General features: G+C 41.7%; 1 protein-coding gene across 1 annotated transcript in view; it reads left to right on the forward strand.

Annotated features, from left to right (window-relative positions):
- The first annotated feature begins 11,031 nt into the window (after window positions 1–11,031).
- ESX1 (ESX homeobox 1) overlaps window positions 11,032–20,756 on the forward strand; it is a 61,474-nt gene continuing 51,749 nt past the window's right edge. The window contains exons 1-2 of the mRNA XM_078686326.1: window positions 11,032–11,239; window positions 16,095–16,644. Coding sequence (XP_078542452.1) covers window positions 11,032–11,239; window positions 16,095–16,644 — 758 coding nt within the window. The remainder of the gene's footprint in view (window positions 11,240–16,094; window positions 16,645–20,756) is intronic.

Raw genomic sequence — 20,756 nt, forward strand, 5'->3', positions numbered from 1 at the left:
GCTCAAGGAGCTCAAAGCTCTAAACTGCTACTCCGTCCTATCTGACTCAGTAAAGTCACTAGGCATTACCCTGGACAAGAACTTGTCAATGAAGGACCACATCAAGAACTCTGCAAAAAGTGTGCTTTACTCTCTGAAACTCCTTAAAAAAATTAAACCTTTTATTCCTCTAAATGATCTCAAGACAGCTGTACAATCCTAGCCCTTTCTAAACTGGACTATGGAAACGCCATCCTAACAGGTACACCAAAATCTCAATTTGCCCCACTAAGGTCAGTCCTGAACATGACTGCCCGTCTCTTAACTGGTGTAAGAAGATTTGAACACATATCACCAACCCTCAACGCACTCAACTGGCTTCCCGTAGACTGGAGATGTATCTACAAACTGGCCTGCATCACACACAAGGCCCTTCACACCCAACAACCAAACTACCTAAACAGCAAACTAGTAAAAGCAGGAAAATCCAGAACTCTGAGAAGCACCAACTCTCTTCTTCTGATCCCTCCTAAACTGAAAAAGAAAACAACCCAGTGTCGGTCCTTCTCTGGCAACGTACCCAGGATGTGGAACGCACTCCCTATTGACCTCAGATGCAACCCCTCCTTCTCGTGCTTCAAAAAGGACCTGAAACTCTTACTCCTCAACCAATACTTTACCAACCAAGGCAATCATCCTAGGCATCAATAACCGAATGAACCTAATGGACTTCCCACTCACTTTGACTGTCAAGGATGGTGGCTTCTGAACTGTGTTAGCCACCTGCGTGCCTCTCCCCTCACTTGATACGTAAGTATTTTCTTTTTTTTATCGTTATGCTTCCACATGTCTTGCAATGTTATGCAATCTTTTCCTATTTGCATGTAAGCGCTTCAATACCCACAGGTCTAGCCAGTGCTATATAAAACTTTATAAATAAATAAATACACTTCTGACCATTGTAGACTTAGTGGCAGATGAATGCTTGATGATTGCCAACTTTGAGATACTTGATAACAACTAATAACGGGTCATGCTGCAAAAATCTCATCACACTGAAGATGTCAGGAACATATTACAAGCAATCCATAAGGCTTATGATAAGCGATCCATCAAGGAAGAATTACCAGTTCTAAGGGCAAGTTGCATTGTTGTCCCACAAACATTGGTGGTCTTCAAGGTGGCCCATGTTGAGCATCAAGGGGTCATCAAGATCAAGGCACAAATGTGCCTTAAAAAATACACTCTTTTTACATCTAGATCAACATGTCATTGATCTCATTGAGAACTCTCGCTAGGTGACTGGAACCTCATGAATAACCAGCCCCAATAATCTAGGAAGCCTTTCCTCCTCTGTTTTGGTCCCGGCTGAATGTGGACTTTTCTATCCTTCCTGATGGCCACCAGGCAATCATAGCCAATATCCTAAAGCAGAGATTAGGATTGTTATACATTGAATTCCCCAAGAATTTTGCACTGACAATGGACCTCCATTTCAGAGACTTGAGTTCTCTACTTATCTCTTATCACTTAACATCAGACACCAGAACATCACTCCTCAAAGGCCACAGGAAAATGAAGAAGTGGTGAGGTTCATGCACTCACAGCGAAGGTCTGTTTTATTTCTAACATCGAGAAAAATAACTTTGAATGGGCAATACATAAGTTAATATAAGAGTGCAGGCACATTCCGTCAAGAAGAATGCACCAAAGTTGGTGCTTTTTATAAGTACCAAACTCTATCCCCACTAACTCCACATGAGAACCTAAGAAGATTTCTGATGAAGTAACACACAGGACCCACTGGTAAGTTCTAAATTATTTTGTTGTAAATGCTTATTTTGTTTAGTTTCCCTATGGTTCTTGCCCTTCCTTTGTGTCCATTCCCACCTATCTTCTAGAACCATAGAATGTTCTTTATGTGTTCTCTTAGCCAGCGGATTCCAGATCTGGCAGTTACCAATCTGGTCAGCTGAGGAGTGTTTGCTGTTTCCTATGCTCTACAATAAATCCACACTTACCTCCTGAAGACTTCGAGTCCATCCATCATTTAATCTTCATCAATTTGGCGATGAGAGGGGATAGGTTTATTCCTCCATTTTCTTTGAGACCTAAATTGTTGAAATTAGCCCATGAAGGACATTTAGGACAGACTTTCACGCAACGTAGAATAAAGGCGGATTTTTGGTGGCCAGCTTCAGATGCTCAAGTTTCTTCTTATGTTCAGAATTGTACAGTTTGCAAGGATAGTGAGAAAAGACTTAAGCTAGCTGATACTCAAACTATGAGTAGCATTACTTCTCCTATACAACCTTGGCACAGTATATGCCTTGATTTCATTGGTCCCATGTCTAAATTACCTTTAGACCAACGTTTTGCAATTGTGGTTGTGGACTTGTTTTCTAAATGGCTTACTGTTAGATTTGTATGGGATTTCACCACTGAATGTACTATAAAGTTTCTAAAAGATTTATTTCAAGATGAGGGATGTCCTTCTAGTATCATAACGGACAATGGTACTCAGCTCACTTCACACAAAATTTGCACATTTTTGTCTGGTTGCGGAGTCACACATCATTGTACGTCTCTTTACAACCCTCAAGGTAATGGTATTTGTGAGAGGGCTAATAGAGTGGTTAAAGGCATTATACAAATGTCCTGCTCTTCTGGTGGTTTTGTTAATGAGATGGTGCAAGACGTGGTGTGGGCCTACCGCACTACTTCTCATGTACAAGACGGTAAGTCTCCATTTGAATTGATGTGGGGCATACGCCCTGGTACCAAATTGACTCCTTCTTGGATCAAAAACAAACTTCATTGCACCACAGGTTTTGACTCCTGTTCTTCTCCTTCTGCTTCCAAGTCTATTTCTCCTGGTGATTTGGTTAAAGTCAAACCTGTTAGGGTGACCAAAGGACTAAATAAGTTCATGGGTCCTTATACTGTTAGAGAATGTTTTCATAATTATTTGGTGCTTGATAATGGTGAGAAATGGAATCTTAGGAGAGTTGCTGTGTATCAAAAATGTCTTTCTCCCATTACTGTGACTATAGAGAATCAAGAATATATTCCTACCAATGGATATATGTTGTCTACTCTGTGGAGGTCACTCCATCTTCTTCTTCATATTCTATAAGGGGAGAAGGTGGTGGTGATGCTTTTCAAAGTAGTTCTGGTGAAGTCCTGCAAGGTAGTTCCACGTCTTTTGAAACCAGGAGTATATGGTCTCGCAGACCACCTTTGTATATGAATGATTATTTATGCTAGTTTAATTCTTGCATGTTTCTTGGGGTTCTTATTGTTCATTTATGCTATTTTTATATTGTTTTCTTTCTTTTGTTTTGCTTTCATTTGAAAGGGGTAAGATATGTTGTAAATGCTTATTTTGCTTAGTTTCCCTATGGTTCTTGCCCTTCCTTTGTGTCCATTCCCACCTATCTTCTAGAACCATAAAATGTTCTTTATGTGTTCTCTTAGCCAGCGGATTCCAGATCTGGCAGTTACCAGTCTGGTCAGCTGGAGAGTGTTTGCTGTTTCCTATGCTCAACAATAAATCAACACTTACCTCCTGAAGACTTCGAGTCCATCCATCATTTAATCTTCATCAGATTTATTGGCAATAGAAATTGCAGGTAGCACAACCAAGCAGAGGAAACAGCTCCAACTGCCGGACAGTTTCCAATCCAAACATTCTCCACTTAATATTCGGATTTTGATGCCAGAATCCAAACCCAACATGTCTCAGTCCTTACAACCTATTGCAAAAAACAAAACAAAAGTCAAATAAAATGTAATCAACATCAAAATACTTGCCAGAAGTTTGAGACACATCCCACATCTATTTATATAACTGACAGGTTACAAATAGTACTGAAATCTTGTGGGAGGCTTCCACACTCAGTGTGGCCCTAAAACATAAGCACTATGGGGAAGTAAAGCAGGACTCATCTGTAAATTCCAAATGATTTATTGGCAACAGAGATGCAAGTAAAACGACCAACCAAGCTGAGGCAACTGCTCCAGCTGAGGGTTAGTTTCCAATCCAAACATTCTTCATTTAACATTCGGATTCTGATGCTAGAATCCAAACCTAACACAATCACAAGCAGTCAAATTGATAACAGTGCCCACTGCCCTAGAGAGGCAGAGGAGATGAGTGAAGGAAAATGAAATTTCACCCGGAGACAGTCCTCTTAGGATACAGATTTCAAAGCAGCAAATTTAAGACAATGTTTGAGTCAACACCATGGACGGTCGTCTTGAGAAAAGGAACCATGGTGTCAGCCCATTTTGATGACATGACTATAACCTAGAATGTACCTCAATTCACTGGCGAAGAATGTGACATGGATAGCACAACTACAACTCATGCCAATGCAGTACACTGCTCCTGTGCTCATGACAAGCTGAGCTTGTCATGAACAATGGCAATCTAGGTCCTGCAGCACAGAGGAGGAATTGCCTTAGCACTGATGTGGTTAACAAGAGGGAGTTGGAGAACATATGTACCTCTCCCACTGTGCCCAAATAATGTGACATCTCTGATGGCGTCCACACCATCAATGCCTCTGTCCCAAGTGAGGTTCAGTCAGGATTGAAATGCAATTCAGTTACCACTGGTAATGACAGAAAGATCAGACTGCTATAGACATTTTGGTCACATGATACCAGCTCTGGAAATGACCATCATCTGATAAGATAATTCCACAATCAAGTATTCCTCATACTGTGCACTTATCAGATCACAAGCATGAGCAATTTCATAGAATGAGGACCCATAAATCACATATAATGTGAGTAGTGGGATCATATATGCATCCATGATGTAGAATCAATGAGTGCCCACAGATGGCAGCTCATGAGACGATGAGCCCTACAGGTGCTTTGTTAAGTAGAAGATTGTACTCCAAGTGGTGATCCAAAAATGTTTGCCCTCTTGTAGCTGAATATTAAGTTTGAAGGAGCCCAAAAGAGCTATTTGCAAGTCCAAGTAGCAGCATATCTATTTTTATAGGGGAGAGGAGTTGGCCTAACGGCTAGGGCGCTCGACCTCGGACCTGGGGATCTGGGTTCGAGTCTCGGTAACGACGCCAAAACCTCCTGTGATTCTGGGCAAAATCACTTAATCTCCCCGTGCCTAAAATGAATGTGTGTCCGTCCTCATGTAACGTAACTGGTGCTATGTAAAGCGCTCTGATACCTGATTCGGTTCGGGTCTAGTTCGCGCTATATAAAACTCTGCAAAAAAAAAAATATCCACGAGGCAGACATTATTAGTCTTGAAAGGCAATTGGGCAGACAAACTTCAGTCACACTGACTGAAAGAATGTTTGCTAGGTGGTGGAAACTTGTTAAGGCTTTGCAGGAACTTGAACAGTGTTATTAGTAGATCCAGGTGGCAGCGTGTCTATGAGGATAAGGATGCTAGCCAGGATGGATCAGGCTTTTCAGACATTATCTTTTGGACATATTGCTACAGTTAGACCTGTCAGCCTTACTGTGGTCTTCCCACAAACTTTTTCCATTCCTCCCCTTATCTTTGCTGATCTCTTTTTTGCTGACCTTAGGACTATTTGCACTTTGCCACTGCTAACCAGTGCTAACCAGTGCTAGTGCTCACTTCTTAAAACATGGTAACATTGTCTATCCCCAATTGTCATATTTAATTTATTTGTAAGTCCCAAGTAAAGTGGTGCTACATGTACCTAGGACCTGTAAACATGTAAATTAAATGCTACTTGTGGGCCTGCAGCACTGATTATGCCACCCACTTAAGCAGCCCTTTAAACAGGACTCAGGTCTGCCATTGCAGTCTGCATGTGCAGTTTTAAATTGCCATTTCGACCTAGCGAAATAAACCTCTTGCCAGTCTCAAAGCTTTATTTTTAATATATATGTCATCCATAAGGTAGGCCCTGGAGGGCAGTGTATTTGAAAAGCTGGACATATACTTTTAAGTTTCACATTTCCTGATAGTGAAAATCTCTTACATTTGCTTTCCATCATTGCGAGGCCTACCTCTCCCACAGGATAACCTTGGAGTTACCTTATTAGATGTAATAAGCTGTCATTTCCAAATGTGAACGGGTGACCCGTACATACTGAGTTTCTTTGTAATTGTAATGAAAAATCCTCTTTCATGGCAAGATATTAAATTATATTTTTTTTAATTCCACTTTTAGAAAGTTGGCATTTTCCTGCCTTAGCCATTTAGTTCCAATAGCCTGCCACTGGGTCACATGACTGGGTGTGGCTGCCAGTTGGAGTTTGTGTATTCTTCCTAGACAGCCATAAATAATAGAATGCTGAGGTATGTCTTGATGGGCCATCACTGGCAGGATAGGAGGGCGGAGCTGGGCACAGCACTACTTACACTTGAATAGACTGTGTCCTGCCTCCACACAATGGGCTGAATACCCTCTGTAGTTAGTCTGGAGCCAGGACAGAGACGTCAGAAGGTCTGTGCACGTCAAGAGATTTCTAGCAGCTCATTTCACCTTCCAGGGAAAGGGCACTAGGTGTAAATATTGGACCTCAGAAACCAACTTTTCTGTACACTTCTGGCCCAGTGGATATTCTGCCAGTAAGAAGTACTACTGTGCTTCTAAAAGGACTGCTACTCTACTGGTCTGCTGCTCTGAAGGAACTGCTGCCCTGCTGGTTCCATGTTTAAATATTGATTACAAAAATATAGATGAAAAAAATATTGATTACAAAAATATCGACTCCCTATATTTAAACAGGTAAGTACCTTAATATCAACTCAAAAATATAGATGTAAAAAATATAGATGTAAAAAATATCGACTTTAAAAAATAAAAAACTTAATTAAATTAGTTAAATAATATTAATATTATTAACAACATTTATCACATTTAATATATATTTTAACTAATTATAACAAATAAACTTAATTTAATAAATATAAAAACAAAACAATATGTAAATCTACATATATTTACTTAAATACATTTTATTAACTATTATCTTTATTTAATTTACAAACTTTTTTAATTATATATAAATGAAATAAACACATGTATAAATAATTTAAAATAAAATAAAATATTCTATATTTATTTAACACATTAAACTATTTAAAACAATAAAACATACATTTAATAAGAAAATAAAAACATTAGTAGTTAAAACGTTGTATAGTGAGGGGGTAAAAGATACTATTCCCACTCCAGTGAGTGCAACAGTAGGGAAAGCGCTGGATAGCGGAAGGGATCAAAATTAATATTACAACTCCAAAGAGTGCAACAATAGGGAAAGCGTTGGATAGCGTATAGGTAAAAATTACAATCCTCACTCCAGTGAGTGCAACAGTAGGTAAAGCACTGGATAGAGGAGGGGGGATCTTACTATTCCCACTCCAGTTAGTGCAACAGTAGGGAAAACACTGGATAGAGGAGTGGTAAAAATTACTATTCCCACTCCAATGAGTGCAACAGTAGGGCAAGCGTTGAATAGCGTAGGGTTAAAAAATACTATTCCCACTCCAGTGAGTGCAACAGTAGGGAAAGCGCTGGATGGAGGAGGGATAAAAATTACTATTCCCACTCCAGTAAGTGCAACAGTAGGGAAAGCGCTGGATAGAGGAGGGGTAAAAATTACTATTCCCACTCCAGTGAGTGCAACAGTAGGGAAAGCATTGGATAGCGTAGGGGTAAAAATTACTACTCTCACTCCAGTGAGTGCAACAGTAGGGAAAGCGCTGGATCACAATAAAAAACAAAACCATCAACATTTGTATTACATTTAATTTCCAATATTAACATAATTAATATATAAATGTAAATATATTATTATTAACAAAGATAATAAAACATAATTATTTACACATTATTTAACACTATAATATCCACAACACAAACCTAAAATTAATGACACAATTAAATGTAATAATTACTAATTAATTAATAAAATGTATTTCTTTTTATTTATTAATTAAGCAATAAAAAAGTATTTACTTACCACCTTTCACACCATTTACACATATAAACACCACAACACACACCTACAATTATTTACACAATTGTAATTAATAATTACTAATTAATGAATGGTAATTAATTTAAAAATATGTAATAATTAATCAATTAAAATGTAATTACTTACCACCCTTCACACCATTTACACATATAAACACCACAACACACACCTAAAATTAATTAAACAATTAACATAAATAATTAATAATTGACTAATTGAAATTAATTAACAACTAATTATTATACCATTATTAATTAATCAATTAACAAATTAATTATTCTATACATTTTATATAATTAAATTACTTCCCACCCTATTCCCCTATAAACCCACAACCCGCTACTGAACTAAAACGCAGAATTAAACTTAAAATAAATGAATAATTAGTATAATAAAATGACAAACAATTCTCATTAAAAACTCTAAAATACATAACATTAATAATATATCGATATTTTTGTTAACTATATTTTTTGTAAACAATATTTATTACAAAGTTATTTTTGTAATCGATATTACTTACCAGTCAGTCAATATTCTTGTCAACTATATTTTTGTTGTCTATTTTTCTTCCCCACGATATTTTGGCCGCGATATTTAGGTCCCACGATATTTCTCCATCAATATTCCTGCTCTGCACCGCCCTGCGGTGCTGACCAGCTGCCTTCTTGCCTGTGTGGAAAGGACTGAACCTGCATCTGTTCATCAGGACCCCAAAGTGACTCAAAGAACTAGTTGGCTGGCCTCCTGAGTAGAGCTTCAGGAATAGAAGGCTCCAACAACCTTCAACCCAGCACCAGGCCTCTGCCATCTGTGAGTCCTACTCTGCCAAGTGGTGCTAACCCAGTCCTGGACCCTTGGAAGTGAGCCTGAAGGTGCTCTGCCAGCGCATCTCTGGCGCCAGCAGGACTGATGCATCTCTTCTGCTGGTCTGCCCATCCTGTGCAGAACCGATGCATCGATGCTGCTGCAACAAACAGAAATAAGGCAAAAAGCAGAAAAAGAGAGACAGAAGGGCAGCCCAGCAGCAAAGCAGTGACCCTCTACCACTAGACCACCAGGGAGCCTCTGGGTGGGGGAGGGCCTCAAACTCCTGACCAGAGGGACAGCAGCAGCAACGGGGACAGCAGCTACCACGTGGAGCTGTGCATGGAAGGGAGCAGTCCACTGGTAAATTCAGTGGACTGCGATGTCACTGCGCAGCGGCCGCCATTGAGTAGTGAGCAGGGGAGTAGGACAGCTGTGAGGCGGTAAAAGCGCGGTGTGTGAAAGAGTCACTGGAGGGGGCAAGGCTGCAAGTTTATTTCAAATAAGCAAGATTAAAACAAAATATGATGTTGCCTATATGTGGCTGTCATATGCTTGCAATGGGAAAATGCCACAGGTAAACGAAAATTAATAACTGTATATAATTTTTATAGAACGGTATGGGTGGCTCCTGGCATCAGGTATAAATAGACCAAGCAGAGAAAGCCATTTAGTTTTATTGCACATAGCAGGGATATATGATTTTTATTAGTGCAAATAAAAGATACTTTTGACTTTGAATTACTATAACACGAAGACAAAGTTTAAACACACAAATATGACAAAAAGAAAAAATATATATAATGCAAAGAAAAAAAACATTGACATTGGCAAAGTGGAGCATTTGCCCACTAGTCAAGGCACTGCAGTGCACTTTGTTTTCAGTGGATGTGCACGTGTGATCCCTGTTAAAAGCTGTCACACACAGAACAAAAGGACCTGTCCTATCATATTAAGGAAGGAGTGGTTGATGTGAGATTTTAGTGAATGTCGAAGTTTGTTTAGGGGGATAGTTATGAAAGGTAAATATCCTGCAAGTAGATGTTTTTGAATCTATATTGATGCTGCCTATATTTTTCACTCTCTAACTGTGCCACTCGCATCATGGATGCATCCTGCCGGATTATGTAAGTGCTTTATATGGGCCGGTACTGTCCGGTACGGAGTACCGGCTTTTTTATTTTGAGAGGGAGAGTGTCTGCAAGTACCTGCCGTTAATTTTCTATTCCAAACACTGGATATATACCAGTTTATATTACATATTGAGAAAGGCTATTTTTCTTGCAGGAGATATTTTATTGTGTTATCAGTAGCACACGTCATAGTATTTTTACGCCAGTTAAGTCGCTTCCTATGATATTATCTTTGCTATTGTGTCATCTTAGTCAGCATCATATGACCTCACTTCCACTACTACTACCTCTTTAATTAATTGACTCACTAAGCACGTTTTAGTGAAAACTTTACAAACTGGAAAATAGGACAAAAAAAATGAAACAAAAGTTAGCGCTGGCTGGCTGAAAAATAGTACTAAAGAAGGCTAGTGTGGAATATAGAAGGGAAAAAAGTAGGTCGTGCTTTAATTTGTAGCACAACACATACACTGATATAGAACACCGACAAACACAAGAAAATACTCGCGTAGCACACACCCTTACAACATAAACGCACAAAAACACATGCACGTTTAGTCTAAAATCTACACACTCACATTACTCCTGCATACACCAGAACAAGAAGAAAATACGCGTTCGCTCGTATTGCTCATTAACCACACACAAGCGCTACGAAGCCTCGAAGGGCGGGCTGTGTGCGCGATACATACAAATGAAATAACCTCGCGCTCACGCTAGGTAGCTTTTCGTATAGGGGAGAAAGTTGTAATCCCAGCTGAGATCAATCATACGACACCCGTGTGATGCTGCTTACTTTATGTAAACAATATGTGTCAATTTCAAGTTCGTGGATTCATTCTACCTCCACTGCCCCCCCCCCCCCCCCCCCTCCATCCACCCTCCCCGTCTTCTGAAATGTGGCTTGGGCAATTTAGCTGCTGGCAGCCCCCACCACGCGACTGACGACAGCACAGCAATGAAATGCTAACAACCGGCTTAAGGAGATAGTGTCGGGGACCAATGGAAATGCCCCAGGGGATGAGCCGCGAGCATGTCGTGAGGTGACACCCCCGGTACTGGTGAGTGGTGACAGATCACACTGTGCGGCTCAGTGAGACCCCTTGCCTCAACCATGCAGACCACCTCCAGCCCCTCTGCATCCGATGGAGTCCTCCCGGGTCCGGCGGAGAGCCCCCAGGGTCCCGGCTCTCAGCAGGGATGCCCAGTGCACCTGCTGACGCCCTACTTCATAGACCGCATCCTAGGCAGATCAGAGGGCCACGAGGGTCGCTGCGGGTCGTCCCCCGGGGGGACCCAGGAGGGATTGCTGCTCTCGCGGGGTAAGTAGTATTCGTCCCATAGCCGGGGGCTTCAGGGGCTTATTATAGGGAACTATAGTAAACTAATTTAGAGACTGCACCCAAGAGGTTTAAGCTACCTGCCATAGCACATACACACTTAGCAGCCTTCTCCCAGTACTAGAGTAAACATATATGGAAAGCTTTTTCCATGTTTATCATTATATTTATTATTACTATTACTATCATATTATTATTAGAATCACTAATAATAATAATATAACCTATTTAAACATAGCTTTTTGTATCTTAAGGCGCTATATCAAATGCACTCTTGCAAGCACTGATGTTGTTATTACAGATATATCCAAGTTTGCCGACCTAGTAAAGATGGAAGGCTGAGCCTGCCTGCCTGGTTGTGTCTGTTACTGCGTGTGCATAGGCAGTGCCACTTTTCCTCGTGTGTATATATGTTGCTGCCACTGGCCTCTTAATCTTTATTTGGGAGTGTGTAGTTTCTTTCCACTGACGCACAGCAGGAGAAAAGCCTCTGTGGAGCAGTTATCAGAACCCCTTCCCAGCGTGAGAAGCTGGGTGGGGGTAGGTGGGTGGGAGGTAGGTGGGCGGTGGTGGGTAAGGCGGATAGAGGGGCCAGTTCCTAATAACCGTTTGAAATGCTCTAGGGCACGGTGGGTTGTCAGAGAGACTGCGGGCTCGCTGATTCTCTTAGTGTTTTCTGGAAGTTTATCTCGCTGTTCGTCTTTTTCCAATTTCAAAATTATCACCTGTTTACTTTAGTGAATGGCGTCGATGCGCGGAGACGGCGGAATCCAGTGAGATTTTAGTGTCGCCTGGGTCTCTCGCAAACATCTCAGTAAAGTAGCCTTTTTCCGCCAAGATTGCACGGTGTGTAAAGCCCCTGCCGCGGGAGGGAGCACGGGAGGGGGTCGAATCGCGGGCTTCCAACTCTGCCCGACATCCTTCCGAGTTTGTTCAAGTCAATAACTGAACGCGAGTCCATTGAGTAATAAAATGAAATGTTCTGCCTGTCTGTCACCGGAGTCACCCGGTTGAAATGCGCTAATGTTGGTAGATGTTGAAATTGTAAGATATATGTGGTGGCACCTGTTTATAAATTATCACTCTCCGTTTCAGACTCGCCGCCTTTGTGGACCACTGTAGCCCGGCATCGGGTACAATTCTTGTTTTGTAGTTTTTTTTCATCTCTTGAAATAGCGGGTTTGCAAAACTCATAGTGCCTCAAAACACCCACTAAAGGCGTCTACGCACTATCAGATGGCGGATTCAGCCTCCTTCACCTTTCCATCCTTCCGAGGTTGAACAGAATTAAACCACTATGTGTGCCCACACTTGAATGGGTTTATGGGGTCCCGACTATGTCGCGTGCGGTGCGTTCTTATGCGTTGTTCGTGTCGTCATCGTCTATGTAAGGAATATAACATTGTAGAAAATAAATTGTGTCTGACAAGCACTGTAACCGCACAGGTGTAGTTGAATAGAATACGCCCCACAGATCTCATACAAACGCCCTATATAGCCAATATAGCGCCCATTCGTTAGCGAAGAAATAGGTTTCTAGGGTAAAACGCACAGTGGAGTAAGGGACGTTCCAGGGGTCAACACGTATTTTCTACTCCGCAGTATTCAACCTATTAGTATGTAGAGGCCAAATGTTATACATTAGATGGTATTTCCAGGTGTGAGTGTTGAGCGATTTTTACATACCTTCAACCGTTGTAAGTCTATATATAGATGGCATACCAGTGGAGAAGTTACAAACGGTTTCGACTGAATCTTCTTGCCGGCCAGTCGCTGTACTAAGCTGCTGTGGAAAAATCCCGTTCAGTCTGCATCTATGAACCTCTGATCTTTGTTTTGTGTTTTTTTTTATCGGAGTTAATGTGATGTGTGTTTTTATTTAACCAGCAGAATTTACTTTTATATTTTTAAATAGTCTAATGTCACAAATACCTTTAGTCACAGCAATTGCATGCAGCAAAAGCCATTATTGTGGGGCTTGCGCATTACTTGTGATTACTTGAGTATTTCTGAGAACTTCCTAACGCAGGGGATAACTGACAGGCGGCCCGGGACAATGTAGTCAAATGGGGGCGCTGGGATTCAAATCTACTTCCCCTGAAACCATCATGGGAGATTTAGGCACAGTTCCAACTGTGTGTAATTCTGCACAGAAAAGATCTTTCTACTGCTCCGGAGTTTGTAACCTCTCACATTACCTTCAATGATATTTATCCAGGCTGCTCAGTCGGTTAATGCACATACTGCGTTCCTCTTTAATTCTGAGCTTTTCTTATCACCAGAGAACTAATTCACGAATACATGTTTGAAGGCGGACTTGCCTGCATCCCAGGATCCGGGTGGGTGTTCTGTTTTCTGAAGATTCACCAACTCCACTTTGCACACACTTCAGTTAAGATATTTGGGTGCAAATTGCACATCCCAGTGTTATGTTTGCTCCGTCGATGTTTGGCAGCTCAGATTGCTGCAAATGGTCCGGGCCAACAGCGCACGCGTGTTGTTTGCGCACCGCAGACTGTGGGTTAACGCATTCGGTCTACATTATCCCTCTTTCCGAGGGATTCATAAAAGGATCAGGCGCTCATTGTGCACCGCGGAAATCCAGAAGTCCGGCCGCACAATTTGCGCGCCTCATGTGATCGGGCCCTTCATCCTTAAAATAGCTATTCAAAGAGTATCTCGGTGAGTTTCTTAGAGCAGCCAAATATCTTTACCTTTGTGCAATACAGATTTATCAAAGATTATTGTGGGGTTTTTTAACTCTAGATTCGGACGGCGGGTCATATTATTTATTTAGAAAAGAACTGGGGACAAGGACAAGGGGCGGGCAGGTGTATGTCTCAAAGAACTTTCAATCACATCTTCTGTACCTGCAGATGTAAATGTAGTTGAGCTTATATAGCGCACAGCTACCCGCAGTGGGTTTCCCGGCGCTTGCTTAGGGAACCCGTCCTGATATTCCCCTGTGAGATAGCAGGGTATCCACAAGGTGAAAGTCAGGCATCCCGCCGCGAGGGGCCATTGTGGAGATTAAGCAAGCTATTGCCCAGAGTCGCAGAGTGTGAACCCGTGAGTCGAGGAGGCACCGGGGCGAGAATTATCGAGTCCGTGGAGATCCAGGCTCTACTGGTTTCCTGGAGCACTCTCAGAGAAAGGTTGAGGAGTGTCTGCAGTAACACAAGTCTGGCCTCCTTTACTGTCTCCTTCACATTCACAAAGGTGTTCCTGGAAGGTGTAAACCCTTTTACGGGGCATGAGTGCGTACTCGTAGATCTGCGCCTCCATGTGTCCCACTGACTCAAGGGATGGGCGGTAGGCGTCCCAAGCGTGGCAGCCTTGTACCTTTGGGAGCTACATTAATCATGTGTGTTTGTTGTGTGCACTTCCAGACTCCCCTCTCCTCTGTTCTTCCTCTGCGGGATTCTCTACCACGGAGCACTCTGCCGCAGGGGGAATAGCTGCCCTCTGGAGAGGTCACATGACCTTACCAGGAGTAGCATGGAATTCTATGCCTGGTGTAATTTTCCACGTGTACTCCCGGAAATGTTGGTATATAGCAAAAAGTCACAAAAGTAGGTACAGTCAGAGGCGGACGTCTCCACCCATACCATTCTAACTTTTTGTGAACAGGACAAATTGTATTTTTTCAACACAGCACAGATTTAAAGAACCCTTCAAACCGCACCCTCTCAAAACTGGTGCATGCTACCACTTTGCATCTGACATTATCTATCACTTAACATAGATCACAATGAAACATACATTAAAAATGACCATACTTCATTCCACCACTTTATTTTTAAAAGTGAAACATTGTCGATATCCTTCCTCCTCAACTCACTACAAAATGTAAACATTTGTCATCTCACATTCCCTAATCCTATGGTAGGCAGGGCATTGTAATGTCATAGTAGTACCATTAAAGGAATTCAAGAACACAAAATAGGGTTGGTCTGTCAAAATTGTGATAACCAACAGTTGTGATGTTGTGACTGTACTGGCATTAGTTTTTACCAGTCATAGTTATTTTCTTATATAATCATAATATTGTCTGGTTGTGGGAGTACACGTCTAAATGTCAATTAGAATACTCGTGATTGGCTGGCTCAACCTTTAATGCATGGGAAGTCTGCTAAATACGTTCTGCTGGATTCTATAATGATACCACCTGTTTCCAGTACCCAGAGAAAATTCAATTTTGCATTGTGTTTTACATAGATGTGTGGGTTTATATTATATTTTATATTTACCTCAGTTCTTTCTAAAGTACACACATTGGTGCCTAAGCTTGGGTTGATTACTAAAGATACTGTGAATTCAGAGGTATTCAGTGCCCGACACAGGACATTTATATTATGATGTCTAAAGTCTGAAATTTGTTTTCCAAAAATGCACGACCAACACTGCAAGCACTGTTAAGAAACTGGAAAATATATTAGGTCTATTCATAAAGTCGCTTAGGAGTGTGTGGGAAGCATGAATCCTGCAGAACTCATTAATACACCCTTCTACCCCTTTGTGAATTGCCCCCACCAACATCTAAAATGATAATAATATGGGGATATTGAAAGCATATTATTTTACAATTAGTGCAAATAGAAAGGTCTGTGCTCTCTTTGGACTTTTACTACTAAGGAGTTGGACGTTTCAGAGCCGAATTACAAAGGCACGTCTGAGTACGTTAAAAGTCTTCCTGTGTTACTGCTTCCCGGACTCATAAATGCTTTTGTGAATCAGTCCTAATGTGTGAAATATGGTGCATGCAATGCTGCTGTCGCTTTCAATTCCATGCTTCATGTTTCTTATTATGCATTTGTATTGCTTCTCTTTTGCACAGATCTGGCAGATAGTGAAGATTCTTCAGAACCACAGAGACCCAACACTAGTCCTCAATGCCTTTCCCACCAAGTGGTCGAGACTAGCAGCTGTAACAGGCGCATAGAAGGTGGCATACAGAAGCTAGAGTCAGCCCTCAAGAGAGGAGCATTGATTGAGTGCCAGGACATGCTACATAGGGAAGTGTATGCTGACCATGTGGGGTCACTCAAGAGGCGTTTGGGAGCTGAGCAGGAGGACTCACTGAAGAGGGACACCCGGCCTGAGGTCAAAGTCAGCCCACAGAGAGGTCTAAAGACAAACATCCAGGAACCCCAGAAGAAGAGTGTGGAGGCGGAGCAGCGGGACCAGGAACGAGATGACGGCGACACAGTAAATGGAGACAGCTACTGTAGCACCTCTGGTGGGCCGTACACCTCTGTGTCTCCCAGCCTTGCTCTCACGCCTGTGAAGAAGAAGCAGCGGAGATACCGAACCACCTTCAGTAACTTTCAGCTAGAGGAGTTGGAAAGAGCCTTCCGCAAGTCCCACTATCCAGATGTGTTCAGCAGGTGCGTTACTATGTTCCATATGACTTCCAAATTTACTAGGGGTTGGGGTTGATTGACCCATAAGACATGCTTATTAATCATTGTGATATTACAGAAGATAACATGACGACAAGGGATATCACCTGAATTGATAAAACAAGAAGTAACAGATTACCCGTAGTGCTGGAGAAGCCATTAGTCAAATCCAACATTCATTGGCAAATCCAACATGTCAGTCTTTCATGTCCTTATGAATACACATATTGGCATCTATAAATGATAGTCAACAGTGCCCAAAAAAGCTGGCACTGCACAAGTTAAATCATAGCACCTCCACTCCCCAGCCAGAAAACATTCAGTACCTTTGCCTACCAATATACCTTAATTAGTCTTTTGCAGGCAGCAAAAACTGCATGAAACATATTGTTAGAGAAGAATCCTATCAAATTTAGAAATAAGAAATTAAACGGGAATAAAACAGAAAGCACTATGTCCAAAAGGACAAATTAAAAGACACATAATTGATTGACAGAATGCAGAACAAATTAAAACATTCACCCCCAGTCAAGAGATCTCAGTTAAATCCCTCATTTTTTTGCTCACCATGCCACCCCAGTTTAGACCTGGCCATATGTAAATCAGTCTTGCCCCTGTGCCTCATGGGAACAGTCCAGCCCGAACTGCAAAGCCAGGTCCTCCCTGGACCAGAAACAAGCATCCTAGAACTGGTTTCGGGGTTTCACCCCTCTTCAGCCAGGATAGCTTGAGTCCAGTGTCACAGTGAGCCCAGGACCCACGTCTGGGCATACCTGGCGCACTTAGGGCGAGAAAGCAAAAGACACACAATTGATGGACGGAATGCAGAACAAATCAAAACATTCACCCCCAGTCAAGAAATCTGGGTTAAATCCATAATTCTTTTGCTCACCATGGCACCCCAGGTTAGACCTTGACAAATGCAAATCAGTCTTGACCCGGTGACTCATGAGAACAGTATAGCCTAAACTGCCAAAGCCAGGTCCTCCCTGGACTGGAAACAAGCATCCTAGGAGCGGTTTCGGGGTTTCACCCCTCTTCAGCCAGGATAGCTTGATTCCAGTGGCACAGTGAGCCCAGGACCCACGTCTGGGCATACCTGGTGCACGTAGGGCGAGAAAGCAAAAGACACACAATTGAGAGACGGAATGCAGAACAAATCAAAACATTCACCCCCAGTCAAGAGATCTGGGTTAAATCCATCATTCTTTTGCTCACCATGCCACCCCAGTTTCGACCTGGCCATATGCAAATCAGTCTTGACCCTGTGCCTCATGGGAAAACCTGTAGATAAATACAACCTGGAAAGAGACATTCGGAGTTGTTTCAGAAAAGTGAGGGTAAACATTTTTTTAAAGGGAAAAAACAGGGGGGAGGTACCCTACTACTATTATTAAAGGGACGGGGTAATACTGAAGGAAAGACGCAAAGTCCCTAGTAAAGGGTGCAGTAACTGACTTTGTATTATAGATTTCCCTCACTATGGATCAAGTGTCGAGCAACAAGCAGAGAACAGCAATTGAACATGTAAGTGTACAGTGGGTCTTATAAAACAATAATAACCATAGGCATCTTCGTTCAGTTTATTTTAACAAATATAAAACAAGATATATCTCAATTAAAAATCTCCACACTGGAGATATTTATTATACTTTACAATAAATAAACATGAAAACTTTAAAAACAGTTGACGCAGCATTTCGGTGAACCTTCTTCAGGAGAAAGATTTCAACATGTCTATTGAAATTGTGTGGATATATGGGCTTTTTCTTGAATTTATGCCACTTGATAAGGAGGGCAGAAGCTCAACCAAAAGTAAAACAGGATAACCTTTTTAAATAATTGTGTAATAGTTTTCAGTTTGTTCATTAGGGCCACAGAATATGTAGATTAAAAATCAGCATTGCTCTGAAGATTTATCCATCATCAAATAGGCAGTAAGAGAGAGCATGTGATTCGGCTGTACTTATAAGATATCAGCTTTTTCAATATTGACAATATACTTGTGGCCAGCTCGAAAATAATGCTGATCTGATGGGTTAAAATCGGGAAGGAAACAGACAGCCTCCCTGCCCTAACAGACTTCTTCCGGGCTGGGATCAACTGTGTGTCTTTTACTTTCTCGCCCTAAGGACGCCAGATATGCACAGACATAGGTCCTGGGCTCACTGTGCCACTGGAATCAAGCTATCCTGGCTGAAGAGGGGTGAAACCCCAAAACTGGTCCTAGGATGCTTGTTTCCGGTCCAGGGATGACCTGGCTTGGCAGTTCGGGCTGGAATGTTCACATGAGGCACAGGGTCAAGACTGATTTGCATATGGCCAGGTCTAAACTGGGGTGGCATGGTGACCAAAAGAATGGTGGATTTACCCAGATCTCTTGACTGGGGGTGAATGTTTTGATTTGTTCTGAATTCTGCCCATCAATTGTGTGTCTTTTGCAAAAGAACAAATACCATCAGTCAGAAATCTTGATTGGAGCTTGACTTAAAAACAGTCAGAAACAAGATACGTAATTAACAAGCAGCGGCAGAACAAATCAGTCTGGCCTTGGCAACCTGGCTATAATTATTTTTTATTTATATTTGAAGCATATGCCATAAAAATAAATAAGCATTGGCAAAGCCCATAGGTCTAGTGTTTCAGGAGTTCATGTTTGAATATGTTTTGGCATAGTTTATTCCCGGCTTCCTGGTCAAATAGGGCATGACGTGTTTAAAACAACAGGTCAGCCATCTTAGAACATCAAAGTGATGCTATAGAATGGCGAAAAACATTTAAAGATGTCTTTTTATATCTGTGCATTAACCGGCAGCCATTTGTGAATGTTTTTGCTATATTTTATCACTGGCTTGCCAATCCAAAGTGGATTGTCTTTAGAAGGAATGCCAACTAAACATGGGTAAATCACTAGTTTTAGCCTTTTTTAAGGGGAAACCCATCTCCCATTGTGCAGAACCCTTGTGCCCACCCAGAGGTGTAGCGAAGGTAATCAGCAGCCTTCTCCTCTGCGGTCATTCCAAGTAATTTCCTGCAGGCAATTTTCCCCTTTGTGCTTTGGGCCAACTTGACAGGAAGGACAGAAGTTGTAGCTTTTCCAGTTGTCCTCCAATATTGACTTGTGACAGGGGAGGCCCCTGTGAAGTCAATTAAGCTCCTATGTGCACCCCAAATGGTCTTCATGCCAGAGGAACAAAACACCTTCCCATGCCCAAGCCATTGTTTTTGTCCTGATAGCAGTTTTCACATCTCATCAGGGCTAATCCGGGCTCGACTACTGCTGGGGTGCTAATGAAATTAGACCCCAGGTGGCGAAAAAAGGTAACATTATAAAAGTAGTTTTTCCTTAATATTTATTAAAAAGCCAACTTCACTATTAAGTAGAGCTTTAATAAATATAAAACATAGTGGCTTCATCATGATTCTAGCTGGTCCTAACACAGAGATAGCAGAATTTATATTTAATCAAGCTTCCCAGTGTTTCTCTATGGGCAAACTGGAGCCCCTTTACAACGAAAATAGCTTTCTAGGGCCTTGTAGTTGCAGGGACATTGTGAAATTATTTTTCTGGTGTTCCGTTTACCATAACCATCTCAGCCCTGCAGTATTGAGCATACACTAATTTACAAGGCAAAATTAGCAATAAGAGCACTGTTTTCCAGTAGAAGCAGGCAACTTCTTCCCAATCAAAATCTGTATGAAAGAGAATCAACATTTGGTGGAGTAAAAGCCCCTTTCAGTAGTGCTTCTTAAATCTTTTTTACTTTTGATCACAGAAGGTGACAGCTATGTGTCATGCTAGACCTAAACAAAACACCAGACAGCGAGTGATGCGCCTATTTATGGCATTTTTAGTGTCACATGTATCAGAGCAGTGATACACAAGAACACAACACTGACTGGAATTGTTGGGTATAACTTTAAAAGTTGTGGATTGAGAAGCGTACCCGGCTGGATCTGCAATGACAAATTTTTAGGTTGAGCCTGGGTAGTGCATGCGCTGCTCTGCGTGGCATGCTGTATTCGGTATATGGGCTATTGGCGATATTGGACACTGTCACCGTTTTTGGTTGGTTAATTCGGCTGCTTTTTAAAAT

The sequence above is a fragment of the Lissotriton helveticus genome, chromosome 4_1, assembly GCF_964261635.1.
Source record: "Lissotriton helveticus chromosome 4_1, aLisHel1.1, whole genome shotgun sequence".
In the NCBI taxonomy this organism is placed as follows: Eukaryota; Metazoa; Chordata; class Amphibia; order Caudata; family Salamandridae; genus Lissotriton; species Lissotriton helveticus.